At 45.5% G+C, this 21,141-nt stretch overlaps 2 protein-coding genes and 1 non-coding gene across 8 annotated transcripts in view; all 3 read left to right on the forward strand.

Annotated features, from left to right (window-relative positions):
• Positions 1–6,494, forward strand: part of PWWP3A (PWWP domain containing 3A, DNA repair factor) — a 34,044-nt gene extending 27,550 nt beyond the window's left edge. For 5 of the 6 annotated variants that reach the window (XM_088149393.1, XM_088149391.1, XM_088149395.1 and 2 more), the window contains 5 exons: positions 13–88; positions 2,313–2,363; positions 2,801–3,228; positions 3,520–3,608; positions 5,052–6,494. In XM_088149393.1, the coding sequence (XP_088005519.1) occupies positions 13–88; positions 2,313–2,363; positions 2,801–3,228; positions 3,520–3,608; positions 5,052–5,142 (735 nt within the window). In that variant the 3' untranslated portion in view covers positions 5,143–6,494. Of the gene's footprint in view, positions 1–12; positions 89–2,312; positions 2,364–2,778; positions 3,229–3,519; positions 3,609–5,051 lie in introns of those variants that run through there. The other variant, XM_088149396.1, reaches the window with a different exon arrangement.
• Positions 6,495–8,879: 2,385 nt separating this feature from the next.
• TRNAN-GUU (transfer RNA asparagine (anticodon GUU)) lies at positions 8,880–8,953 on the forward strand. The gene has a single exon. It is a non-coding gene; the product is annotated as a tRNA-Asn (tRNA).
• A 1,040-nt stretch (positions 8,954–9,993) lies between these two features.
• Positions 9,994–21,051, forward strand: NDUFS7 (NADH:ubiquinone oxidoreductase core subunit S7). The gene is made up of 8 exons (XM_088149399.1): positions 9,994–10,111; positions 12,650–12,686; positions 14,259–14,327; positions 15,970–16,087; positions 17,198–17,377; positions 18,064–18,110; positions 19,550–19,638; positions 20,833–21,051. Exons 1-8 carry the CDS (start codon positions 10,096–10,098, stop codon positions 20,928–20,930), a joined length of 654 nt encoding a protein of 217 aa, XP_088005525.1. The 5' UTR covers positions 9,994–10,095; the 3' UTR covers positions 20,931–21,051.
• The last annotated feature ends 90 nt before the right edge of the window (positions 21,052–21,141 follow it).

Raw genomic sequence — 21,141 nt, forward strand, 5'->3', positions numbered from 1 at the left:
TTTTCTTTGTAGGACAAAGCCAGAGAGAGATATAATCATGACATCAACTGGTGTATCAGCTTGATTGCAGATTACAGAATTAGAATAGGTAAGCTGAAAGGCACAAGAAACTCTAATTCCCATCCTGGGTTTAAGAGCGGGTGATCTTTCTGCAGCTTCGTCAACTTCTCTGCATTTGTTAGCTGGGGATTCTTCTACAGGGCACCACCTAGCACAGTGTTGTCCAAACTTGGCCACTTTAAGATGAGTGGACTTCAACTCCCAGAATTCCCCAGCCAGCCACTCATCTTAAAGTGGCCAAGTTTGGACAACACTAACCTAGCATCACTCAGTTTAGGGGACAGAATGAAGAAGACACATCTTCTCCCCTGCTGTTTTTCCTTCCTTCTTTTTTCCTGAACTCTCTCTTTCTAGGCCCTGTTTTTTCTTCTGTTATCATTCCATCATCTCCTTCAACTCTTCTTTTCGGACCTGTTCTACTGACCGTGCTACTGAGGTAGAAAAACACCCAATGAAGTTAGTAAACTTCCAGGTCAGAAGCAGTGGGGTGGCTTCCCTGCCTGTACCGAAGGCCAGAGAAATTGGTCCATAGTTTTGAATCCGGATGACCATGTTACAGCACGTGTGGGCAATTTTTTTTGTTCAGGGCCTGAATTTCAGTTTAAAAAAATGGTTCTCTGGGGACATTGCCAGAGGACACTGGCCCGAATTCCTAGATCATTTTTCAGGGAGTTGTTTTGAAGGGGATAAAGTACATGAAGCCCTGGAGAGGTTTGGCCCACCTATTTTTCAGTCCACCCTCCCCTTTTCTATTTGCTTTGCCAAATATTTGTATTTTTCCACTCTTGGTCCTGCAAGCCACAGATACCGTTTCTGTGGTGATATGTGACCTACAAATGGTGTCTAAAATTCTCCGACAGGTGCACAGGTATCAAGCCATGCAGCTGGGCAAGACCAAGATAAGAACCTCACAGATTTCAATGACGTGTCTTTAATATTCTTCTGGGATTAATGCAGAATCTTGGAAAGAGTAAGAGGAATGTCCCAGCTCCATTTGTAGAGGATCCTTTATCGAGGCAGATTTGAAGTGCTTCTTCCCAGATTCCTTGTCACCTGGGCTGAGCTGCTGTTTATGAGATAATCTGGCAACTGAATCATCCTCTGTTTCTTGATGATGGTTTATATCTGTGATCTCTTCCATTCCTTTCCCAGCCTCCCCATCATCTCTCACAAGAAGTATCTTGGCATTCTGGAAATCACCAAAGACCCCTCTTTTTAAGGGCCATTTGATATTTGATCCAGCAATGACTAAGCAGCACGTCCTGGTTACTTTCTGATGTTCTTTTTCCACTGGAATAGGGGAGACTGATGGTTTGGGGTTTTTGTTTGTTTAATTGCTCCTAGAGTTTAGAGGAGACATCGCTTTTCAAGGGATGGATGTTTTATGGTTTAACACACTGCCCAAATGTATTATGAGGGGGTGGTCTAGAAATTGTGTTTAGTAAATAAATAATCACACCAGCCTACTGCTGATTTCTCACCGCCTGGGCTGAGTGGCCATTTATGAAGTAAGCTGCCAAGGGACTCGCCCACTGTCTGTCTGTGATCTCCATTCCTTTCCAGCCTCCCCACCATCCCTTGCATCATCTGATTTTCACTTCAAATTCATATCAGGTCTCCTTTTTAGAAGGAAGTGGTGGAGGCCAGGTCTCATAAAAACCTTTTTTTTAATCAGGCTGGTTCAACATTTTCCATGCTCTCCCCCTGCAAAAGATAAAAAAGCCCAGAGTCGCTTTTTAACGAGATGGGGGGTGACAAATTTGATATATAAAATAAAAATAATGGGTGAGGATAAGAGAAAAAGAAAGCCAGTTTGGTGTAGTGGTGAAAGGAACCAGGCTAGAAACTGGGAGATCTGTTCCTTAGACATGGGAGCTGGCAAGATGATTTTGGGCTAGTCCCTCTCCCTTTTAGCTGAACCCACCTCATAGGATGGCTGTTGTGTAGTAGGTGGGAGCATTATTTTATCAACATTGAATAGGTAAACTCAGATATTTTTAGTTGATAAAGGTGGGATATAAATCTAATAATAACAATAAGTGTTAATTGATTTGCATTTAAATTGAATTTAAATGATATATAGATTATTGTCCAGGCCCATATCCAATCATTTTCTCTTTGGGTGATAGTAGGTAAAATTACAATTTGATCATCACTTTTAGAATCTCAGGGGCCCTCATCCAAAGCCTGCCAGGACTTCCTCTGCACATATCAATCTATACCCAATTTAAGCATTATTCTTATCCTCCTAGGTTGCCATTCTTTTGTGGGGTCCTTCCTGGAATATTGTGCTGATGACATGAGTGAGTAAGCTTCGTTTTCTATCTCGAGAAGGCCCCATTCTTTGGAAGAGAGTGGTGCACTTTATACAACCGAACTCAAACAGCTTAAAGACAACAGGGCCATCTTAGACTTCCTTCTCTCTGTAAAACTGTTTGATGTCATTAATAGAGAGCCCTTCAACACTTAGCTGCATTGTCATTCTCTAAACTTCTGATACTCACCATCCTGAGAACGTTACCTGTATATATTAATTGTGTGATGAGGAGAGAAATAGGGATTAGGCCAGTGTTTCTCAACCTTGGCAACTTTAAGATGCATGGACTTCAACTCCCAGAATTCCCCAGCCAGCATGAAGTCCTCGCATCTTAAAGTTGCCAAGGTTGAGAAACACCGGATTAGGCAACCTTTTAGATGCTGGTCCAATTTTGAGAAAAGATCCTGGCTTCCTTTTTCCAAGGCTATCCTGTCCGGAAAGAAGCCCTCCATAATTTGTCCCAGATGGACTTTCCTCAAATGGAGGAGTTGGACAGCCAGGAATTCCTTGCTGAGATGACACCCTCGAAGCAGGCCAAGAAAATCCTTCCCGACCGGACACGAGCGGCCAGGGACAGAGCCAACAAACGGATTGTGGAGTTCATCGTGAAAGCCAGAGGAGCTGATGAGCACCTTCGTTCAATCCTGAACAGCAAGAAACAGTCACGCTGGCTGAAAAAATCCCTCAAAACACCCCAGTATTTGATCCTAGAGACATACCTGGAGGATGATGATCAGCAGGACCTTGTGCTCAAATACTTAAGGAAAGTTTACCGGGAAGTTGGAGCCAAGAAGCTGCCGCTTAAGAATAGGGACAGTAGCAAGTTTGTCCTGGAGGTCCTCTTTCCAGAAGTAAGTAAAATGGAGGAAGTGGGAGTTAAGCAGCTGCTCTGTGTTGAGTCGCTCTCCCCATAAAGCTTGGTTCTTCTGGTTGTATTTGCCCAGAATAGCTTACTGCAGCTCTCCAAAGTTCCAGGTAGAAGTTTTTCCCATCTGTACTTGGAGACACTAGGAAATGAATCTAGAGCTTCCTGTTCTGCCACTAAGTTGCAGTCCTCCTCCTCCTCCTCCTCCCCCCCCCTCCAGAACAGCAGATATGTTGACAAACAGGCCCTCTAAACTGTGCCATTTTTTGGTCTCCAGGCCATCATCTATGCAATTTCTGCTGTGGATCAGGTGGACTACAAGACAGCAGAAGAAAAATACATCAACGGACCATTAGTGAGCCAAAGGTATCTACTTGAACCTTCCCCCCGTAGATGTGTGTGCCTATCTCACGACTGTGCCTCTTGCACACCTGTGACATTATGCAGTGGTGACCTCTTACTCCAACTCTCCCACACCTGGTGCCTCCAGACATGTTGGGAATGCAGTTCCCAGAATTCGCAACCACCATCAAGATGGTTGCTAGGAATTCTGGAAGTATATTTTTTAATGTATCTCACCCATATCCCTAGATGCTGGACAGTTTGGATACTTAAAATGCAGTAAAATATCATAATCCTCCATCCACAAACCTCAGACCCACAAGAAGATCCCAGCTAAACCCAGCACCCCTGCTAAGATCCAAAAGCAGAATTGGCCCCACCGCCTAGTGAAAGGCCAACAGTAAGGGAAGACGTGCCCTTGAGAGCCAAATGTGCCTCAGTTCCCACCAAAAAGGAATGCCTTCAAGCCAGTACAGGCAGTCCTGGGTTAATGATGGTAATTGGGACCGGGAACTCTGTCGCTAAGCAACATTGTCGTAAAGCGTGATGTCACATGACCATGCTGCTTAGCGATGGCAATTCCAGTTGCTGTCCGGTTGTTCCGCTTAGCGATGGCAATTAAGCACGACATCACGGGATCGCCATTTGCAACCTCCTGTCGGCTTCCCCATTGACTTTGATTGTGGGAAGCTGATAATGAAGGTTGCAAATGGCGATCACGTGACTGTGTGATGGTGCAATTGTCGTAATTGTGAGCCAATTGCCAAGCGCCCAAATCACAATCACGTGACCACAGGGAAGCTGCGACAGCTGCATCTTCAAGGACCAGCTATAAGTCTCCTTGTTCAGCACTGTTCGTAACTTCGAACGGTTGCTGAATGAATGGTTGTTAACCAAGGATTCCCCTCAGAGTGGGCCAGATTGGGGAGGGCTATTTTATTGTGCATCTTTCTCCTTTCCCCACTCCTAAAACATGACATCCTGAATTTTGCAACGTTGAGGTTGTGGCAGTTGTTTTTCTTCTGGGGACCTTTACTCCATGTATAACCGTTCTCCCTCCAAACATCACAGTTCACAGAACATCTGGCTGTATCATGCCACTTTAGTAAACTGTCACAAGATGCCGATTTAGTAAACTGTCACAAGACGCCTAGCAACCATTTATTCATGGCATTATTATTCTACCCCATAATTTGTTTCCCCTTTGGTCATTTCAAATACATACAGTGAACAACAATAAAACTATAACATATTGACAAACTTTTATAGATGACGGGGAAGCTCCCTGGCGATGTAACAAAGAAAATGTGAAATTCAACGTTTATGGCTGAAGGGAACATGCTTGGTCTTGAACTTTATTCTTTAAAAATAAAAGGGAATAAAGCATTTTTCAGGTTCTCGGGTTCCCCAGCGTTGCTAGAAGCTTGTTTTGTTTGCTTGCTACTTTTTTTATTTTTAATCCTTCAGAGAGAGAGAACAATTTGAAAAAGCAATTGAAGAGAAGAAGCAAAAACAGCACCAACAAAGCGAGAACCTGTCTGCAGAAGATGAACTCTGAAGTTCTCTTTCTATCCATGTATGGAGTATGTCTGTAAGGAGACTAAATGCCATGGTTTTGTACAGAGTATTAGATTTATTTTTTTACATATAGATGCATATGAAATAGATATCTATGAAATATGCTTCAGGAGGAATAGATAATTCCTGCTGTATCATTTCCTCTCCCCCCCCCAACTTCAGTGAGAAGAAACTGAATTGCATTTCGCCTGGCAAAACAAAGGGGGTCACTGCAGAGGGCTGCCTCCAGTTTAAAACACACTTTGAAATGTATATTAACAGGTAGTAGGCTTGATTGTGGTTTGAGCTAGGATTTATTTCCTATAGGGAATACACCATCAGATTGTTCAGACTGTTGACTCTGAACGGCCTTTGAAACAGTTCCCCTACCTATTTAACTAGAAGCAAAAGCAACATGCGTTGCAATATTGCAAACTCTTCTCTCTTCCTTTCTTCAGCTGTTTGGGGGTGGTTGGGATTCATTCAGTTTGTTCTGATGTTGAATGGTGCAGCTGTGCGCAGTTCCAGACTTATTCAGAAGTGCTTTGGAACTCGGGTGAGTGCAGCGTCTCTCTACTATTCATTAAAGCTGCTGCATTTTTTTTTTTTTTTAGGCTTTTGCACAAGCCTGGCAAAAGACACAGTTCCTTTGATGAGTTGGTTCATTAAGTCAGCCACATCCTAATACAGCTCTTAGAGTTGGTACATGTTTCAGGCTTGCATAGAAGCCCGGAAAAAAAATACACTGCTTTAATGAGCTGTAGGAAGCTGCTGCACTTACCAACTTCAGAAGCACTTCTGATTCATTTTTGAAGCATGCATACAGCAACATACAAAATGTTTTGAATTCAAACTATTTCGAGCCTAGAACATTGCATTTCAAGTTCAGAAGGATCCTGTTTTGAGCTCAGAACAGCTGATTCAGTCTTACAGAAGTATTCTGATACTTTTCCAACCTCAGAACAGTCTCATTTCAAGCCTGGAGTATTGAGTGACAGTTAGGGTGGCCCTTTTTTTAATCTTACGTTTTGCATATCCCTAATTCTGAACTGTGCTTTTTAAAAATACAGTATTGTGTGCATATATATTGTTGTCTGAAATCAATTGCTCTTCACTTTTATAAATCTGTTTATATCATCAACCTAGAGATTCTGCAACACAACATTTATCCTACCATACAGTATTTTATTGTAATTCTGTGTTGGTTTGGGGGGGAAAAGGTAGATGCAGATGAAATTCAATAATCTCCATTTTTATTGACTGTTCCATGAACACTAATTCCTTATGACCTCCCACTCTGCAACATGTATTTTTTATAATTTTGGAAAAAATAAATTGGTTTCCAATGCTTCACATTATAGTGTGGTGTCTCCTTAAAATCAGGTTTCAGAAGTGCTTTGAAGAACAGCAACTCCCTGAATGTACTAATATGGATTTGTTGAAAAGATCCAAAGGTTGCCTTTAAACATTATACAAACTCGCAAGGATCCTGGAAGTAAATGGGCAACTGTTCAGCTTTGGACAGCGGGAAGCTACCAGATTTCCTCTCAATAAACCTGTGAATTGGTCCAGACGGTTGTCTTCTGTTGTAATGGACTGTGGGAATGAACTTTGGAGACAGGAGGAAGAACCTCAGACTAGACAACATGCAAAAAGTATCTCAGCACACAGGAAAGGGGCATGGAAAGCATCTTAGAAGGAACCCTCCCTATTACAGGTAGTCCTCAGTTAACAACAGTAATTGGGACTGGGAACTCCGTTGTTAAGTGACCTGGTGGTAAAACACAACATCATGTGACCACACTGACTTTCCAATTGCAGTTTTTAGGCGTAATGTCACATGATCGCCATTTGCAACCTCCTGCCAGGTTTCCCACTGGCTGTCGGAAGCTGGCAGTGAAGGTCGCAAATGGTGATCACATGACCGTGGGACGCTGACGGCCGCAACTTCAAAGACTGGCTGTAAGTCTCCTCGTTCAGCACCATCATAACTTTGAATGGTCACTGAATGGTTGTTAACCGAGGACTATCTGTAAACATGAAGGGAGAAATGCTTTCAGGCTAGCAAGATTGATGTCAACCCTTCAAGGTAGTCAGACAAGCACAAACCATGAGTACTAACACTACCTTTATTGTAAGGTTATAGTAACAGAATCTTGCAGTCTGAAAGCACTTCTCCCCTCCCTTGCTTTTACTTTCCAGAGAACTAGGGAGGGTCCCTTCTGAGATGCTTCTCGTCTCCCTTTTGCTTCTGCGGGCTGAGATACCTTTTGCATGATGGTTGTCTAGACTGCAGTTCTCCCTCCTATCTCCCAAGGTCATTCCCACAGACCATTACATCTGTTGAAAGGAGTAGAGAAAATTATTGAAAAAAAAGGAATAGGAAAGAAGTGAAAAAGACTGCTGCAAACTGAATACTTCTGATGCTGCTTGAACTGGGTTGGTTGCCTGGTGAATTTAACCCTTTGGGGGAAGCCTAAACAGAGTTCAACACTGACTCAAAGGCACCCAAAAAAAAAAGGTTAGACCACTCTGCCTCCAACACCAATTGGAACCAACCCTGGAGGAAGGTGGAGAACCACTACAACGCTATTCCTCCCACCAACTCGGCCCAGGAGACTGTGGTAGATGGTATCAAAGGCTACCAAGAGGTCAAGAAGGACCAGGATGGATGCATACCTCATTGACATTGGTCTTCGTACTATGCCCTGGTGTGAATCCAGATCCAGGTAATCCACTTCCTCCTGGACCCTTTAGAGCTGCTAACCAACTTCTCAACTTTCCCTAAAAAGGACAAAAATTGTCCAATTCGGTTGGATTCAGTGATGGCTTCTTGAGGAGGGGTGGACCACTCATCTTTCAGAGCTGGTGAAACCATCCCTTCTCCTCACACTTCATGGATCCAGCCCTACACCCCCTCATGGAGGCCCAGAAGGCGCATGGATGTTTGCATTTGCAGTCCCATGGACCTGTCCACTCCCTCAAGACTAACAGGCTCCAACTCACTAGACGATGCTTAAGTTCAGTGTTTCTCAACCTCAGTAACTTGAAGATGTGTGGACTTCAATTCCCAGAAATCCCCAGCCAGCATGTTTGGTTGAAGTCCATTCTTAAAGTTGCTGGCTGAGGAATTCTGGGAGTTGAAGTCCACACACCTTCAAGTTCCTGAGGTTGAGAAACACTGCTTCAGTCAACTCTGTAGGACCTGCTCAGCTGGAGTCAAACTCAGAGCCATTCACTGCTCAAAGAAATGATTGGAAACTTCTTAAGTCAGAGGCAGTGCTTCCATTTTTGGGAAAACACAGAGCTTGAGCACTGCACATTATTATTACTAATAGTAATAATAGTAATCCTAGCAGCAGCCCAGCAAGAGATGGGTGATATGGGGCCAATCCCCCTCTCTTAGCCCAACCTACCTCACAGGGTTGTTATTGTGGCGATCCCCATGCAAGTTGCTTTAAGGAACTGCAGGAGAGACATCTGGCAAATAAATGGCAAAGTTCTCAGCTGCTATTTTAATGCTAATTTCTGTTGTTTTTAATTCTGGTTGCTTTTAGTGGTTTTTACTCTGCTTTAATTGTTAGCTGCCCATATATATGAGATGGGAGGGAGGGAAGGAAGTTAGTTCCAGGGGAGGAAGCACCAGCCTTATCCTCCTCTGTCTTTGCATCATAGTTTGGCTTCCAGTATTGCATCTTCCTCTCTAAGAGCCCTGGTAGAAGAGCCCTGAGCAGCTTGGTCTCTGTGGCGCAATCGGTTAGCGCGTTCGGCTGTTAACCGAAAGGTTGGTGGTTCGAGCCCACCCAGGGACGCGAGCAATCTCCCGTTTTCGAAAGGACGATTTGCAAGTCTGTTCACTTTTGCGCTCCGGGGAACTTAAGGACCGTGATCACGGGATAGATAGCAACCTCGTTTCCGGGCAGGAATGAGAGAGGGAAAGCGAACGCATCTGATCGGGGATGCTGGGAGGGCAAGAAGGCTTCTGCTTCCCTAGCCAAGGTGGCCGCGCTGGCGTCGCAAGGGGAGCAGGCGTTAAGGAGAAAAATCCCCTCTCCTGAACGCGATCCCTCCGCCCGCTCCTCACCCGCGGAAATCCCATCGTTGGGAACTGGAGCAGAGAAAGGACCTAAATTCATTTGCTATCTTTTTGTTCATCCACTAAAATTGCAGATGGGAGGGAACGGACCACCTCAGCAACTTTAAGATGTGTGGACTTCAACCCCCAGAATTCCTCCACTCAGCATGCTGGCTGAGGGAATTCTGGGAGTTGAAGTCCACACAACTTAAAGTGGCCGACGTTGAGAAACACTGGAGCAAAAGAGGGAGGAGGAATAACGTGCAAGGCCAGCGCGGGGCGGGAAGGGGGTGTAAAGGGGTCCCCAACAGGCTTAACTCCCCGGGCGGGTTAGACAACTGCTTTCCTGCAATAAGTGGGTTTAAAGTTGCGGGTTTAGTGGAAAGAAGGGGAGAAAATGAATGAATGGGGGAGAGAGCGAGAGGGAGAAAGGGAAGGAGAAAATTAAAAGAGCGCACTGAAGAAGGAAAGGTGAAAAGGGGGGATGACGGAAAGCAAAAAGGAAGAAAGGAAGGAGAAAACAAGAGGAAAGGGAGAAAGGAGAAAGAGGAGGAGAAAGGGAACACGGATCAAGGAAAGGGGAAAAGGAATGAACGGAAGGAGGAAAGAAATGTTTAAAAGAAGACAGGAAGAATGCAGAATAAGAGAAGGAAGGCAGAGCATTAGAGGCGCGCGGAGCATCTGGGCTCTCTCGCTCGCTCTCACCTTCGCCGCCGCCAGGGGGCAGCACCGACGCCGGCGCCCTGCTCCCCGCCGGAACGCGCGGCCAGGCGGCGCCGGTTCCTACCCGGAGCGTCAGGGCGGGCGCACCGCCTGCCCTTTTCCGGCGGCGGCAAAGGTGGCTTGAAGGGCTGAGGGGGAGGGGAGGGAGACGCGGCGATGGCTGCGCTGCCCGGTGAGTGCGAACCGGAGGGGGCTGCCTGTGGGCTGGGGCGCGGTTTCAAGGGGGCAGGAGATAGCGGCCTGGAGGAGTCGCATGTTGGGTATGGATCGCGAGAACCTCTTTGGGGGCGCAGGGGCACTCCATCCCCCCGTTTTCCCAGACCGAGAACGGATAAGTTGGCGGGCACTCAAAGGTCCTCTAGTCCAACCCTGCTCAGGGCAGGGACCCTCTGGCTGGGGAATTCTGGGGGTTGAAGTCCACACATCTTCAAGCGGCCAAGGTTGAAAAACACTGCTCTAAACCAGGGTTCCTCAACCTCAGCACCTTTAAGATGGGTGGACTTCAACTCCCAGAATTCCCCAGCCAGCATGCTCTAAACCAGTGTTTCTCAACCTTGGGAACTTTAAGAGGGGTGGACTTCAACTCCCAGAATTCCCCAGCCAGCATGGCTGGCTGGGGAATTCTGGGAGTTGAAGTCCACCCCTCTTAAAGTTCCCAAGGTTGAGAAACACTGCTCTAAACCATCCCTGGTCACTATTAACTAACTCAAATTGAAAAGTTGGAAGATGGGGAAAACAGCTTGGGAGAATTGCAGGGAAAGTGTCTTTTCTAGCAAATAGATCTGAGAAAGTGGGGGTAAATTTAAGAAGTCTCTGCTGCTGATGTTTGGGCAGGTTGCTTTCAAGAGAGAGAATTCCTTGATGCAAAGCAAAAACGGGTCCTTCTTCAGCAAAAGCATTGCAGTCTTAGATATAAAAGATTTTGCCAGTATCATACGAAGGGTCCCGTGTGTTGTTTACAAAAAAGTCAGAGACGGGTTTTTCACTCTGCCTTGCTCCCTATTCTATTCGTGAGAAGGGTGTAGAGGGGATCCTTCTTATATTTGAAAACACTGATTTAGTAATTTCTATCATGTTGCAAGGGGAGGGTAAAGAGAAGCTGTTCTTCCAGTTTTTAAGAGTTTGCTTTCAGGAAGTCTTTTTCCAGTATAATCTTGAACATCAATTATTATTATTTATTAAATTTATCCCCGCCCATCTCCCCCTAATGGGGGACTCTGGGTGGCTCACAACTCATTAAAACAATAAATAAATATACAATTACATAAAACCTAAAACCTGTACAAAACAATTACTAAAAAAGAAAGAGTCCAGGAGGCCAATGGTTCAGAGCAGCAAACGTCTGGCCTCTCAGGGGCTAGCCATCCCCACACCTGATGTCTTCCCTCCCCGCCTCAGGTCAGATGGCAGAGCCAGGTCTTCAAATCCTTCCAGAAGGCCAGGAGTGAGAGGGCCAATCTCATCTCCAGGGGCAAGATATTCCAAGGGCAGGGGCTACCGCAGAGAAGGCCTGCCTTCTGGACCCCACTAATCGGAGCTCTTTTACCGAGGGGGTCCGCAGCATGCCCTCTCTGTGTGATCGGGTGGGATGGGTTGCAGTCATAGGGGAGAGGCAGTCCCTCAGGTAACCTGGCTCCATGCCATGTAGGGCTTTAAAGGTGAGACTGTAAGACAGGACAATGTTATGAACCTTAGTCAGTCCCTGTTACAAACTAGATCAGGGTTTCTCAACCTGGCAACTCTAAGATGTGTGGACTTCAATGCCCAGAATTCCCCAGCCAGCATATGCTGGCTGGGGAATTCTGGAGTTGAAGTCCACACATCTTAGAGTTGCCAAGGTTGAGAAACCCTGAACTAGATGATGGAGAGAAAAGCTGTGCTTACGCAATATGTTTACTAGTGATTAATGATCGTGGTTGGCAGAACCGAACTTTCTGGGTTCTTGCAACACACTAGGTTAAAATGTGGTGGCTAGTTTGGAAGGCAGTGATTCATGCAAACATGACTACTGCTTGGATGCTGAATGCTTTGAGAAGTTAGAAAAATTGTTATATTAAGGATGGGTACCTAGATTTCCAAAAACTAATCTATCCTCCAGGAGTTTTCCATTTGGTCCTCAGTGTTGTGGAGCCATCTTCTGATAGGCTTAGGGTTATCAGATCTGCGCTGAAAAATCTTGAGTGGCAGCAGTGAGTCAAGACTTGTATCAACACTGTAGGGCAGTGTTTCTCAACCTTGGCAACTTTAAGCGGTATGTACTTCAACTCCCAGAATTCCCCAGCCAGCACTGGCTGGGGAATTCTGGGAATTGAAGTACATACCGCTTAAAGCTGCCAAGGTTGAGAAACACTGCTGTAGTGGTTGTCCACATTTTCCAGCCCACAACTGCAAGCTTTTGATTTGCTAGCTGCTGCACGGTAGTTGAATGCCATACATGAGTCAAGGCAAAGGAAGGAAATGGCTCCATGGCCGCCTCAAGGGTTCTGCCAAAGCTTTTCTTGTCATTCAGAATGGGAGGAAGGATAAAAATGCCATTGTCTGAGTCAATAGTGGGAGGAGCTCATCTCATTGGCCCTTGGAGCCCCTTCTCTGTGGATAAAGCCTTGTTGCCGATCATGCGTTAGCTTCTCGCCCTTGTGTTCTCTGTCAGCCTCCTCATGTTTCAGCCCATGTTTTCTTCTTTTCACCTCAACGTATTATTTCTTTTCAGTTTCTTGCGTGGTCCCGCGTGGCGTGTTCCTTTTGAGGTAAGTCTGCCTAAGTCAGCTCGGCAAAGAACCTCTTCCCTAAACTGAATTGACGCACGAAGGAGGTCGGCGCCCTGTGGAAATTTTTTGAGAATGTTTTCCAATGCCTTAAGTACAGGTGGATCTAATTTTGTTCATTTGACTTATTTATTTTTTTTCTTTATTATTGAATTTATACCTCACTTTTCTGTTTATGCAAACAATATAAGGTGATTTTCAACCATTACAAAATACAGGATTTAACATAACATAAAGGACATAACATAACAATTTATTAAATAAACAAGCTACAGTGCCATCCTATGTCTGAGTTTGATTTACTCAGAAGTAAGTCTCACTATGTTCAGTGGTGCTTACTGACAGGTATGTGCACTGGCATTACAGCCTAACAATTGTAAATCATGTTATTTTTTACATATCATGTAAATATCCTTGAATATTTTTCAGTAGTCAGAAGTACTAGAGCCAAAATATTTGTTTGATGCCAAATTTAATAAAGTGTACTTTATGTGGTTTACATTTTCTCTCAAATACTCAAAGGCACAGCTTTATTTGGAGTTTTGTGCTGGTTAATGACCACAATAAAGTTTTTCGTTTCATTTGGAGTTTATTTCTGCTGGAATGCTTATAAATATTTTAAGATATGACATCTTCACAGCATATACTGTGTTTAAGGTATTCAAATTAAAGAGGAAAAAACCCAGAAGCATTTATAAATAGTAATGTGCTATAAATACACAGCATGTTATATATAAAAATACAACATGCTGATTTTGGCACCTCCAGAGATGTGCATTTCTAACGTATTGATTTATTTATTTCCATGTATAGGTTGGACAGGTCTCTGCCCCAAGGGTCTTCCAGTCTAAAAATATACAGAGGGAAGAGAACTGACAAAGAATCATGCAATTATTTGTTTGTTTTGCTTATTTAAGAGTCCTTAAGTCATCAGGTAGTTCTAGACCAGGGTTTCTCAACCTTGGCAACTTGAAGATGTGTGGACTTCAACTCCCAGAATTCCCCAGCCAACTTTAAGATGCTGGTTGGGGAATTCTGGGAGTTGAAGTTCACACATCTTCAAGTTGCCAAGGTTGAGAAACCCTGCCCTAGAGACTAAGAAATTTGGAGTCTGTTGGAGTGGGCAGCTGTAATAAATTTAATCAAATAAATCAAATAAATGTAAATAAATAAATGCAAGTGAGTTAGCTCACTGCGGACTTAGATTACTTTGTTCTTTTTTGGTTTGTCCTCTTAAGCTACCCTTCATTCTGCAAAGATCTGGTGATCTGACCTTCCTTTATTGAGATAGGCTGCAATCACAGAATCTTGAAAGCCTGGCTGTGTCTTCTTTTCCCTCCCTCTTTCATCCCAGGGAATTAAGGCGGAGCCAGTCTGGATTTCTCCCTACTTCCAGGCTTAAAGCATGTTTTTGTAACCGCCTCTGCGGTTTCTCCAAGGTCATCTCTGTAGCTGACTACATTCTGTGGCTTTCAGCACAGGCTCCCTACTCTGCAGGGTTGCTGTTGGATCCCACATTGAAGACCGTTTAACAGTTGGCTGTTCTTTAAACAGGGCCATTGTGGGGCGTGCTGGTCCCTCCCGCTTGCTGCATCAGACTTCTTCGGCCGAGAGTGCTGACAGGTATTCTCTGCTCTTGGACAACCTGATAATTACCTCTTTTATTGATTTATTTACTCCAATTCTTACGATGATCCAATCAGAAGACTTTGCTTATAGAAAGGGTCAATCCTTATATCCAAGGGGGGTTGTTCTAAAGAAGGGGGGCCATGACCAAGCAGGCATGAGAATGGCATCCCTGAACATGGCATTCCCTTAGCAAGGATATTTTGCACAACGACATTAAACAAAAGTTTATGCACAAGCTTTTTAATTTTTACTTAGGGTCTGATAGGATGGACAAATCAAGTTCAGACAGTGGTATCATTGGGGGGGAATTTTGAGCAACCTAAACACAGTACAGGTAGTCCTCATTTAGCGACCACAATTTGGACTGGCAACTTGGTGAAGTGGTCACTAAGTGAAACTGCAACTCTGCTAACGATCTTACTGCAGCTTTCCTTTCCTTTACAGACCTGTGAAGGTCATAAATGTGAGGATTGGTCGCAAAGTTACTTTTTCATCACCGTCGTAACTGCAAACGGTCACTAAATGAGGCAGTTGCTAAACGAGGCCTACCTGTACTAGCATTTAAATCAATACAGCACTCTTTTTAGAAGAATAATAAATAAAGCAGATATTAGAAATTGAGCTTCTTATAGCCCTAAATAATCCCACTTGCTAATCCCCCGTCCATCCATCCCTCCATTCATTCATCCAGTCTTTTCATAGTTACACCTTGGAGTAGCTAACCCAAAGTGGGTGAGAAGCAAGACAAAGAAGATGAACTTGTGCGCAAGTTTCCACATGATTGCAGAGGGAGTCTCCTTATCCTTTCTCTATAGAGCAGTGTTTCTCAACCTTGGCCGCTTGAAGATGTGTGGACTTCAACTCTCAGAATTCCCCAGCCAGCACAGGGAATTCTGGGAGTTGAAGTCCACACATCTTCAAGCAGCCAAGGTTGAGAAACACTGCTCTATAGAGTAAAGGCTTGTATAGCCCTCTAGCTTGCTACTTTCTAGAACCTCCCCAGGGGAACCTCTCTTTTTAGGCTTGTAAAGGTTGTGCTGCATTCATGCAAGTTGCCGTGTTGCCCTTGTTTATCCACACGCTGTTTCCAGAATCCAGTAAAGGTTCCGAAATCCAGTGTTCCTCAGGTTACACGTAGCCCCTTTCATTTTCAGTTTGCAAGTGAGCTTAGGATCCCCATGCCTCCAACTTGAGTAATCGCTTTTATAGGCAACGATTCATACTTATCCAACAGCCTTTGTGCATTTTTCCCACTCCTTCTCCCCTCATGCTGTACAAATAGATTCATAAACTAGCATTCGTAGGAATGATCAGTACAATACGAGGAATAACCATTAGTGTGCTAGGAATAATAATTAATATATCTTGTATGTAGAAACTAAATAGCAACACAAATACTGATCATCCTACTTGCTGAGTCATTGTCTGCAACTTGAAAGCGTGAACCCCTCGAGGAAGTGCCCTGATCATCCATTTTTCAGATGCTTCTGTTCAGCCCATGGCAGAGACAGGAGGTTGAGCTCGGGGGGCAACAGGCAGTTGACCCAAAGTTGCTTTTACCATCTGCAGGGTGCGGGAACTGGAGGTTGGCCAGGGGACGGTTGCTTTTTTTCAGAACCGTGTTGTTGTCTTGTAGTTCTGTTCAGATTCAGGAGAAGAGCCGTGCGATTGTTCAGAAGAAGCCAGCGCTTCCCAGTAGTCGAGGGGAATATGTTGTCACCAAGCTAGATGATTTGGTTAACTGGGTTCGTCGAGTAAGTAGGGGCTCCTTCCAGATGGGTGTTTCCTGTTCCAAGAAGGTTCTTGGGGTCTCACAAATAACATCTTGGTTTGAAATTCGTCAGATATCAATTGTACTTGGATTCCACATGGCAGCTCCATGTCCTGCTTTTCAATGGGGTGGAGGGGGAAGGACTATAAACCAATGTTAATTCCCTCCCCTCTCTCTTTCCTCCACACATTTATTTATTTATTTATATTTATATGGCCGCCCAACTCACTCACGTTGACTCCGGGCGGCTTACAAGAATAAAAATCCCAAATACAAAACCCACTCCACCCCCCTATCCCGCTGGTGACAACAATACATTTACACTAGCCATTTGATGGACTCCAGGTCGACCTGGGATCCCCAGGCCCGCTGGCAAAATCATGTCTTCAGGCCCTTGCAGAACAGCATCAAGGCGGGGGGCAGTCTTATCTCTGCGGGGATGATGTTCCACAGGGAGGGATCCTCCACAGAGAAGGCCCTTCTTCTCAGTCCCACTAGGTGGGCTTCCTTAATAGGGGAACCCTATTCCTTAATATGGGGGGACTCCATACTTGGAGACTTCATTTGAGACTTTTTCCTAGCCAAACTGGAATTCTGCTTCTCTCTCCAAAAGTTGGAGTATTGGTCGATGTTCTATTACTGGCAATCCTCTTTCTGTTGCACTTAGAACTTCTGTAGATTCTGTCAGCACATAAAGATACTTCAGCAATGCCACATTTTTAATTTGGGACAATTCAGCTTACATAGCAAGTTGCTAGTTTTCATGGGAGGGAAGATACTGATTTATGGAGACCGAATCTCTGGCCATCCTAATTACTGAGGCTCAGGAATAATGCAGGCAGGGAGGAAGGCTGCTGAGCTGCATTGTCACATACTAGAATTAAAGGCACCAAAGATCATCCATTGGTCATATCTCAGGATAACTAGGTGTAGAACTTCCATGTTTGGAACTGCAGCAGTATATTTGGTGGGGCAAAACAGGGAAGGGAAAGAGGCGCTAGCCTGCACTCGTGGGCAGGGCTGTTTGGTTTAAGAGGGAGGTGAAATGACAGCGTTGCTGGACGTGAGCCGCCTTCCCCTTTTCTTCCCTCAGAGCTCCTTGTGGCCAATGACTTTCGGCTTGGCTTGTTGCGCAGTCGAGATGATGCACATGGCCGCTCCGCGCTACGACATGGACCGCTTTGGGGTGGTTTTCCGTGCCAGTCCCCGGCAAGCTGATGTCATGATTGTGGCTGGCACCTTGACCAACAAGATGGCCCCTGCCCTCCGGAAGGTATGCATATGGTCCTTACTCAGCCCTTCAGGGAGGGAATCGAATGACCTCTTGTGTGCTCACACCAACGATAAAGGTTTGTAGAGCTAACAGGGAGCAGCAATACGCTGGACTCAGGGAATCCTGGCATGAGATCACTGGGAACATGAAACCCTCCCAGGTCGGAGTTCCTGTGGATCTTCAGAGTTTCTCTGGGTTGCTCAACCAAAGCTGCCTTTTGTGGTTTACATCTGGATAGCTGTTTCATAACCAAAAGGCCCAGCTGAATCAGGTTTCATCAGTCTGAACCTCTGCTTCTGATTCTCCACTGCATTTTTATTCTTCCCAACCCCGTGGAATATCCAAAAGGAATTATGTAAAAGGGCTCAGGGCTCTCTCTGTCTGTCCGCAAAGATCAAGTTCAGAATGGGACCGATCTGGCTAGAGGCTGCAAAGAAAAACATCTGGAATAAATTTCCCGAGTGATCCTTTGAAAGGGACAACTGGATAGTGGCTCAAAATGTTGGCACCTGCTCCACTCTAAGCCTGACCCAGGACAGAGCTGCTGTTAGGGAATTCCAGAACCCAGGCTCTGTAGCTTTTCCGAGCTTATTGGATTTCTAGCACTCGAGGGTCTAAAGCAGGCATACTCTTGAATGCAAAGTTCTTCAGATCAAGTGCAAATCTTCACCCTTCTTTCTTGGCAGGTTTATGATCAGATGCCTGAACCACGTTACGTAGTGTCCATGGGGAGGTAAGATCTTGCTCAGTATTTTATTACCCTCAGGACTAGGTGCATCCCCTTTCTGTTCTGTCATGTTGTTGTTTTCTCAGCAGTAGATCCGTGTTTATGCAACACACCTGACCAGGTCATTATTTTCCCCAGGTGTCTGACTTAGCCTTATGTGCTGGCAGTGCAGAATTGCAGGTCATTTGGGGACAAGAGACATGTCCTGAGCCGCTCCCCAGCCACTGCAAAGGAGACTGAGAGGCTGCTATTTCGGGGTTTGGGGTGAGGGTTCCACTGGAGCTAGAGGCCAAAAATGGCAGTGGGGGGTCTGTGCTACTGCACAGAGATTTGGGGGCATGAGTGAAAAGGAAAAAGGAAACAGCGTGCCTAGAGAAGCTGCATTTTCTTCCAGTTTGGGTCCCACAGCTGAGAAGGGCAGCTTATTACAAATCTGTGGTCTGTGCGCATTAGTTTAAATCAGGAGCTGTTTGCGGCTAAAACTAGACCCTTCCCTCTTGACCCAGTTATGTGTGTCATGCAAGCAGGGTTTCAGTGTGGATGCAACCTTGATTGCACCCTTGCACTTTAATTCTAAGCCTGCCCCAGGCTTAGGATGTTTCATTACACAACTAGGTAACACCATCAGTGCGAGGGAGTGCTGGCCTCACTCACCCTGATGATGTTACCTAGTCGGTAATGAAACATCTGCAAGTGAGCGACCAAGTTCAGCACCGAGGACTCCGTAAAATGTATCCCTCATGGCCCTTGGCCACAAAAAAAATAAATTAATTTTGAAAAATTAAAAGGCCCCCAGGCTGTTGGATTGGTTCCCAACCCTCTTCCTATCCCCTCCCACCCCCAACTGGCCGTTTGAAGAGGTTTAGCCCGAGAGGAAGTTCCAGTTCTACCAAACACCCACGGTTGCGGGAGGGAAGCTTGATTGCAGGGAAAGAGAATAAGCCCAGCACGATAGCAGAGGTGGTAGATCGGTCTCCTGTTTTGTGGTGCAGAAGCAGTGCTGTGTTTGCTGACAATCTCCTGCCCCCCCCTTTTTTTTAGCAGCAATGGAAGGCATTTTTGCTCTCAGCTGGCTTTTGAGTCCCTCACATGTTCTTCAAACGTTACTTTGAGGCAGTTACTTTGAATAATTTCTTTCCCCTTTCCTTTGCTAACAGGTCTAGTCTGTGCTTTTAGAAGGTGTTCCATTATATTCTGCACCGCTGTGTTCTCACTGGGCAGAACTATCAAAAACTGTCTGCCAGGAGGAAACAGGCTTCCTCTATTGCAGTGTTGTCCAAACTTGGCCACTTTGAGTGGACTTCAACTCCCAGAATTCCCCAGCCAGGGGGAATTCTGGGAGTTGAAGTCCACTCATCTTAAAGTGGCCAAGTTTGGACAACGCTGCTCTATTGCAAAGGGTTGCTTTTAAAATAACCCCAGCACGGTCTCTCTTTTTCCTTCAGCTGTGCCAATGGTGGAGGTTACTATCATTACTCGTACTCCGTGGTGCGGGGCTGTGATCGGATCGTGCCCGTGGACATCTATGTGCCAGGTAATGAAAAGACATCGAGAGTTCTCTTCCTAGCACATCTTCCCCAGCTGGGCTCCCTCCAGCCCTGTGGAGACCAGGATCCCCGGGAGAGAAGGGTCATTTTGTTGGTTTGTATCCAGATAAAACTTGTAGGGGCAGAGTTCATCCCTCATTTAAATATTTACTTGGGGAACAAGGAATTCCACGTGGACTGGCAGAAGGTATAATAGAGAGCATGTGACCCTTTTCTGCTTAGTATAGAACAGTGTTTCTCAACCTTGGCCACTTTAAGATGGGTGGACTTCAACTCCCAGAATTCCCTAGCCAGCATTGCTGGCTGGGGAATTCTGGGAGTTGAAGTCCACCCATCTTAAAGTGGCCAGAGTTGAGAAACACTGGTACAGACAGCAAGCGAGTTTGTTGCAACCAGCATAAAAAACCTGCAGACTGCTAGAAAAAGGTTTATATGCTTAACATCCCATCCTCGCCTTCCCCAGGAGCTTAGAGAATGTTGTGTTTGCTCTTCTGCCCCATTGACGCTGCAAAATCCAGGCAACAGCAAAGATACCCTGTGGCTGTCTGTTGGTCGCTGGGAGTATTGCAAACCTACTTGGATGGGCTTCGTTATAAAGTTGCCAACCCTTGAGGCTCTTCTCCTCGAGCAACTTACCTGAGGGACCGCCTCTCCCCTATGACTTCAACCCGTCCCACCTGATCACACAGAGAGGGCATGCTTTGGACACCCTCAGTAAAAGAACTCCATCTAGCGGAGTCCAGAGGGCAGGCCTTCTCTGCGGTAGCCCCGCCCTTTGGAACATCCTGCCCCTAGAGGTCCAATTGGCCCCCTCACTCCTGGCCTTCCGAAGGGCCTTGAAGACCTGGTTCTGCCACCTGGCCTGGGGTGGGGAGGGAATACCTCAAGCAGGGAGATGGCTAGCCCCATAGTGGCTGGCTGTCCCTGGCCCGATTTTCCATCTTCTTGGATTGTCCTTTTTTAGTATTGTTTTAATTCTATATATATTATGTATTTTATATATATTTATAGTTTTAATGTCTTTGTAAGCCGCCCAGAGTCCCCTATTGTGGGGGAGATGGGCGGTGGAGAAATCCAATAAATAATAATAATAACCTGCGATGGAGAGCTGGTCAGAGAGACCCCCTTCCTAAAGCCTGGGCATTTTATGATCCCCTCTGAGATCCTCCTACCTCTTGCAGGCTGTCCTCCCACTGCTGAGGCACTCCTTTACGGGATCCTGCAGCTCCAGAGGAAGATTAAGCGAGCGAAAGGTATTCAGATCTGGTATCGGAGATAACGGGCCTGCTTGGAAGCGCCACGCTGAAAGTGGCCACCCTAACTGTAGCTTTAGCGCACACTTTATAAACCACTCTGCATACACTTGGTCAATAAAGGTATGATTATTTGTGTCTGGAGAAGCGAGTTTGGAGCTTTGAGTCTCCCATTTCCACCTTTCTGAGCAAAGTGTGGGGTGGGGAGGAGAAGGGCGGTACGCCTTAAAAAAAGAG

Source organism: Python bivittatus, unplaced genomic scaffold (assembly GCF_059951505.1).
Source record: "Python bivittatus isolate LINGU-HERP-01145 unplaced genomic scaffold, Pbiv_v1 ctg000580_np1212, whole genome shotgun sequence".
Classification (NCBI taxonomy): domain Eukaryota; kingdom Metazoa; phylum Chordata; class Lepidosauria; order Squamata; family Pythonidae; genus Python; species Python bivittatus.

Coding starts and splice junctions, on each gene's coding strand:
- NDUFS7 (XM_088149399.1), top strand. Junction 12,687..14,258: donor CGTGGCGTGTTCCTTTTGAG/GTAAGTCTGCCT, acceptor TTCTTTAAACAG/GGCCATTGTGGGGCGTGCTG. Junction 19,639..20,832: donor CGTGGACATCTATGTGCCAG/GTAATGAAAAGA, acceptor TACCTCTTGCAG/GCTGTCCTCCCACTGCTGAG.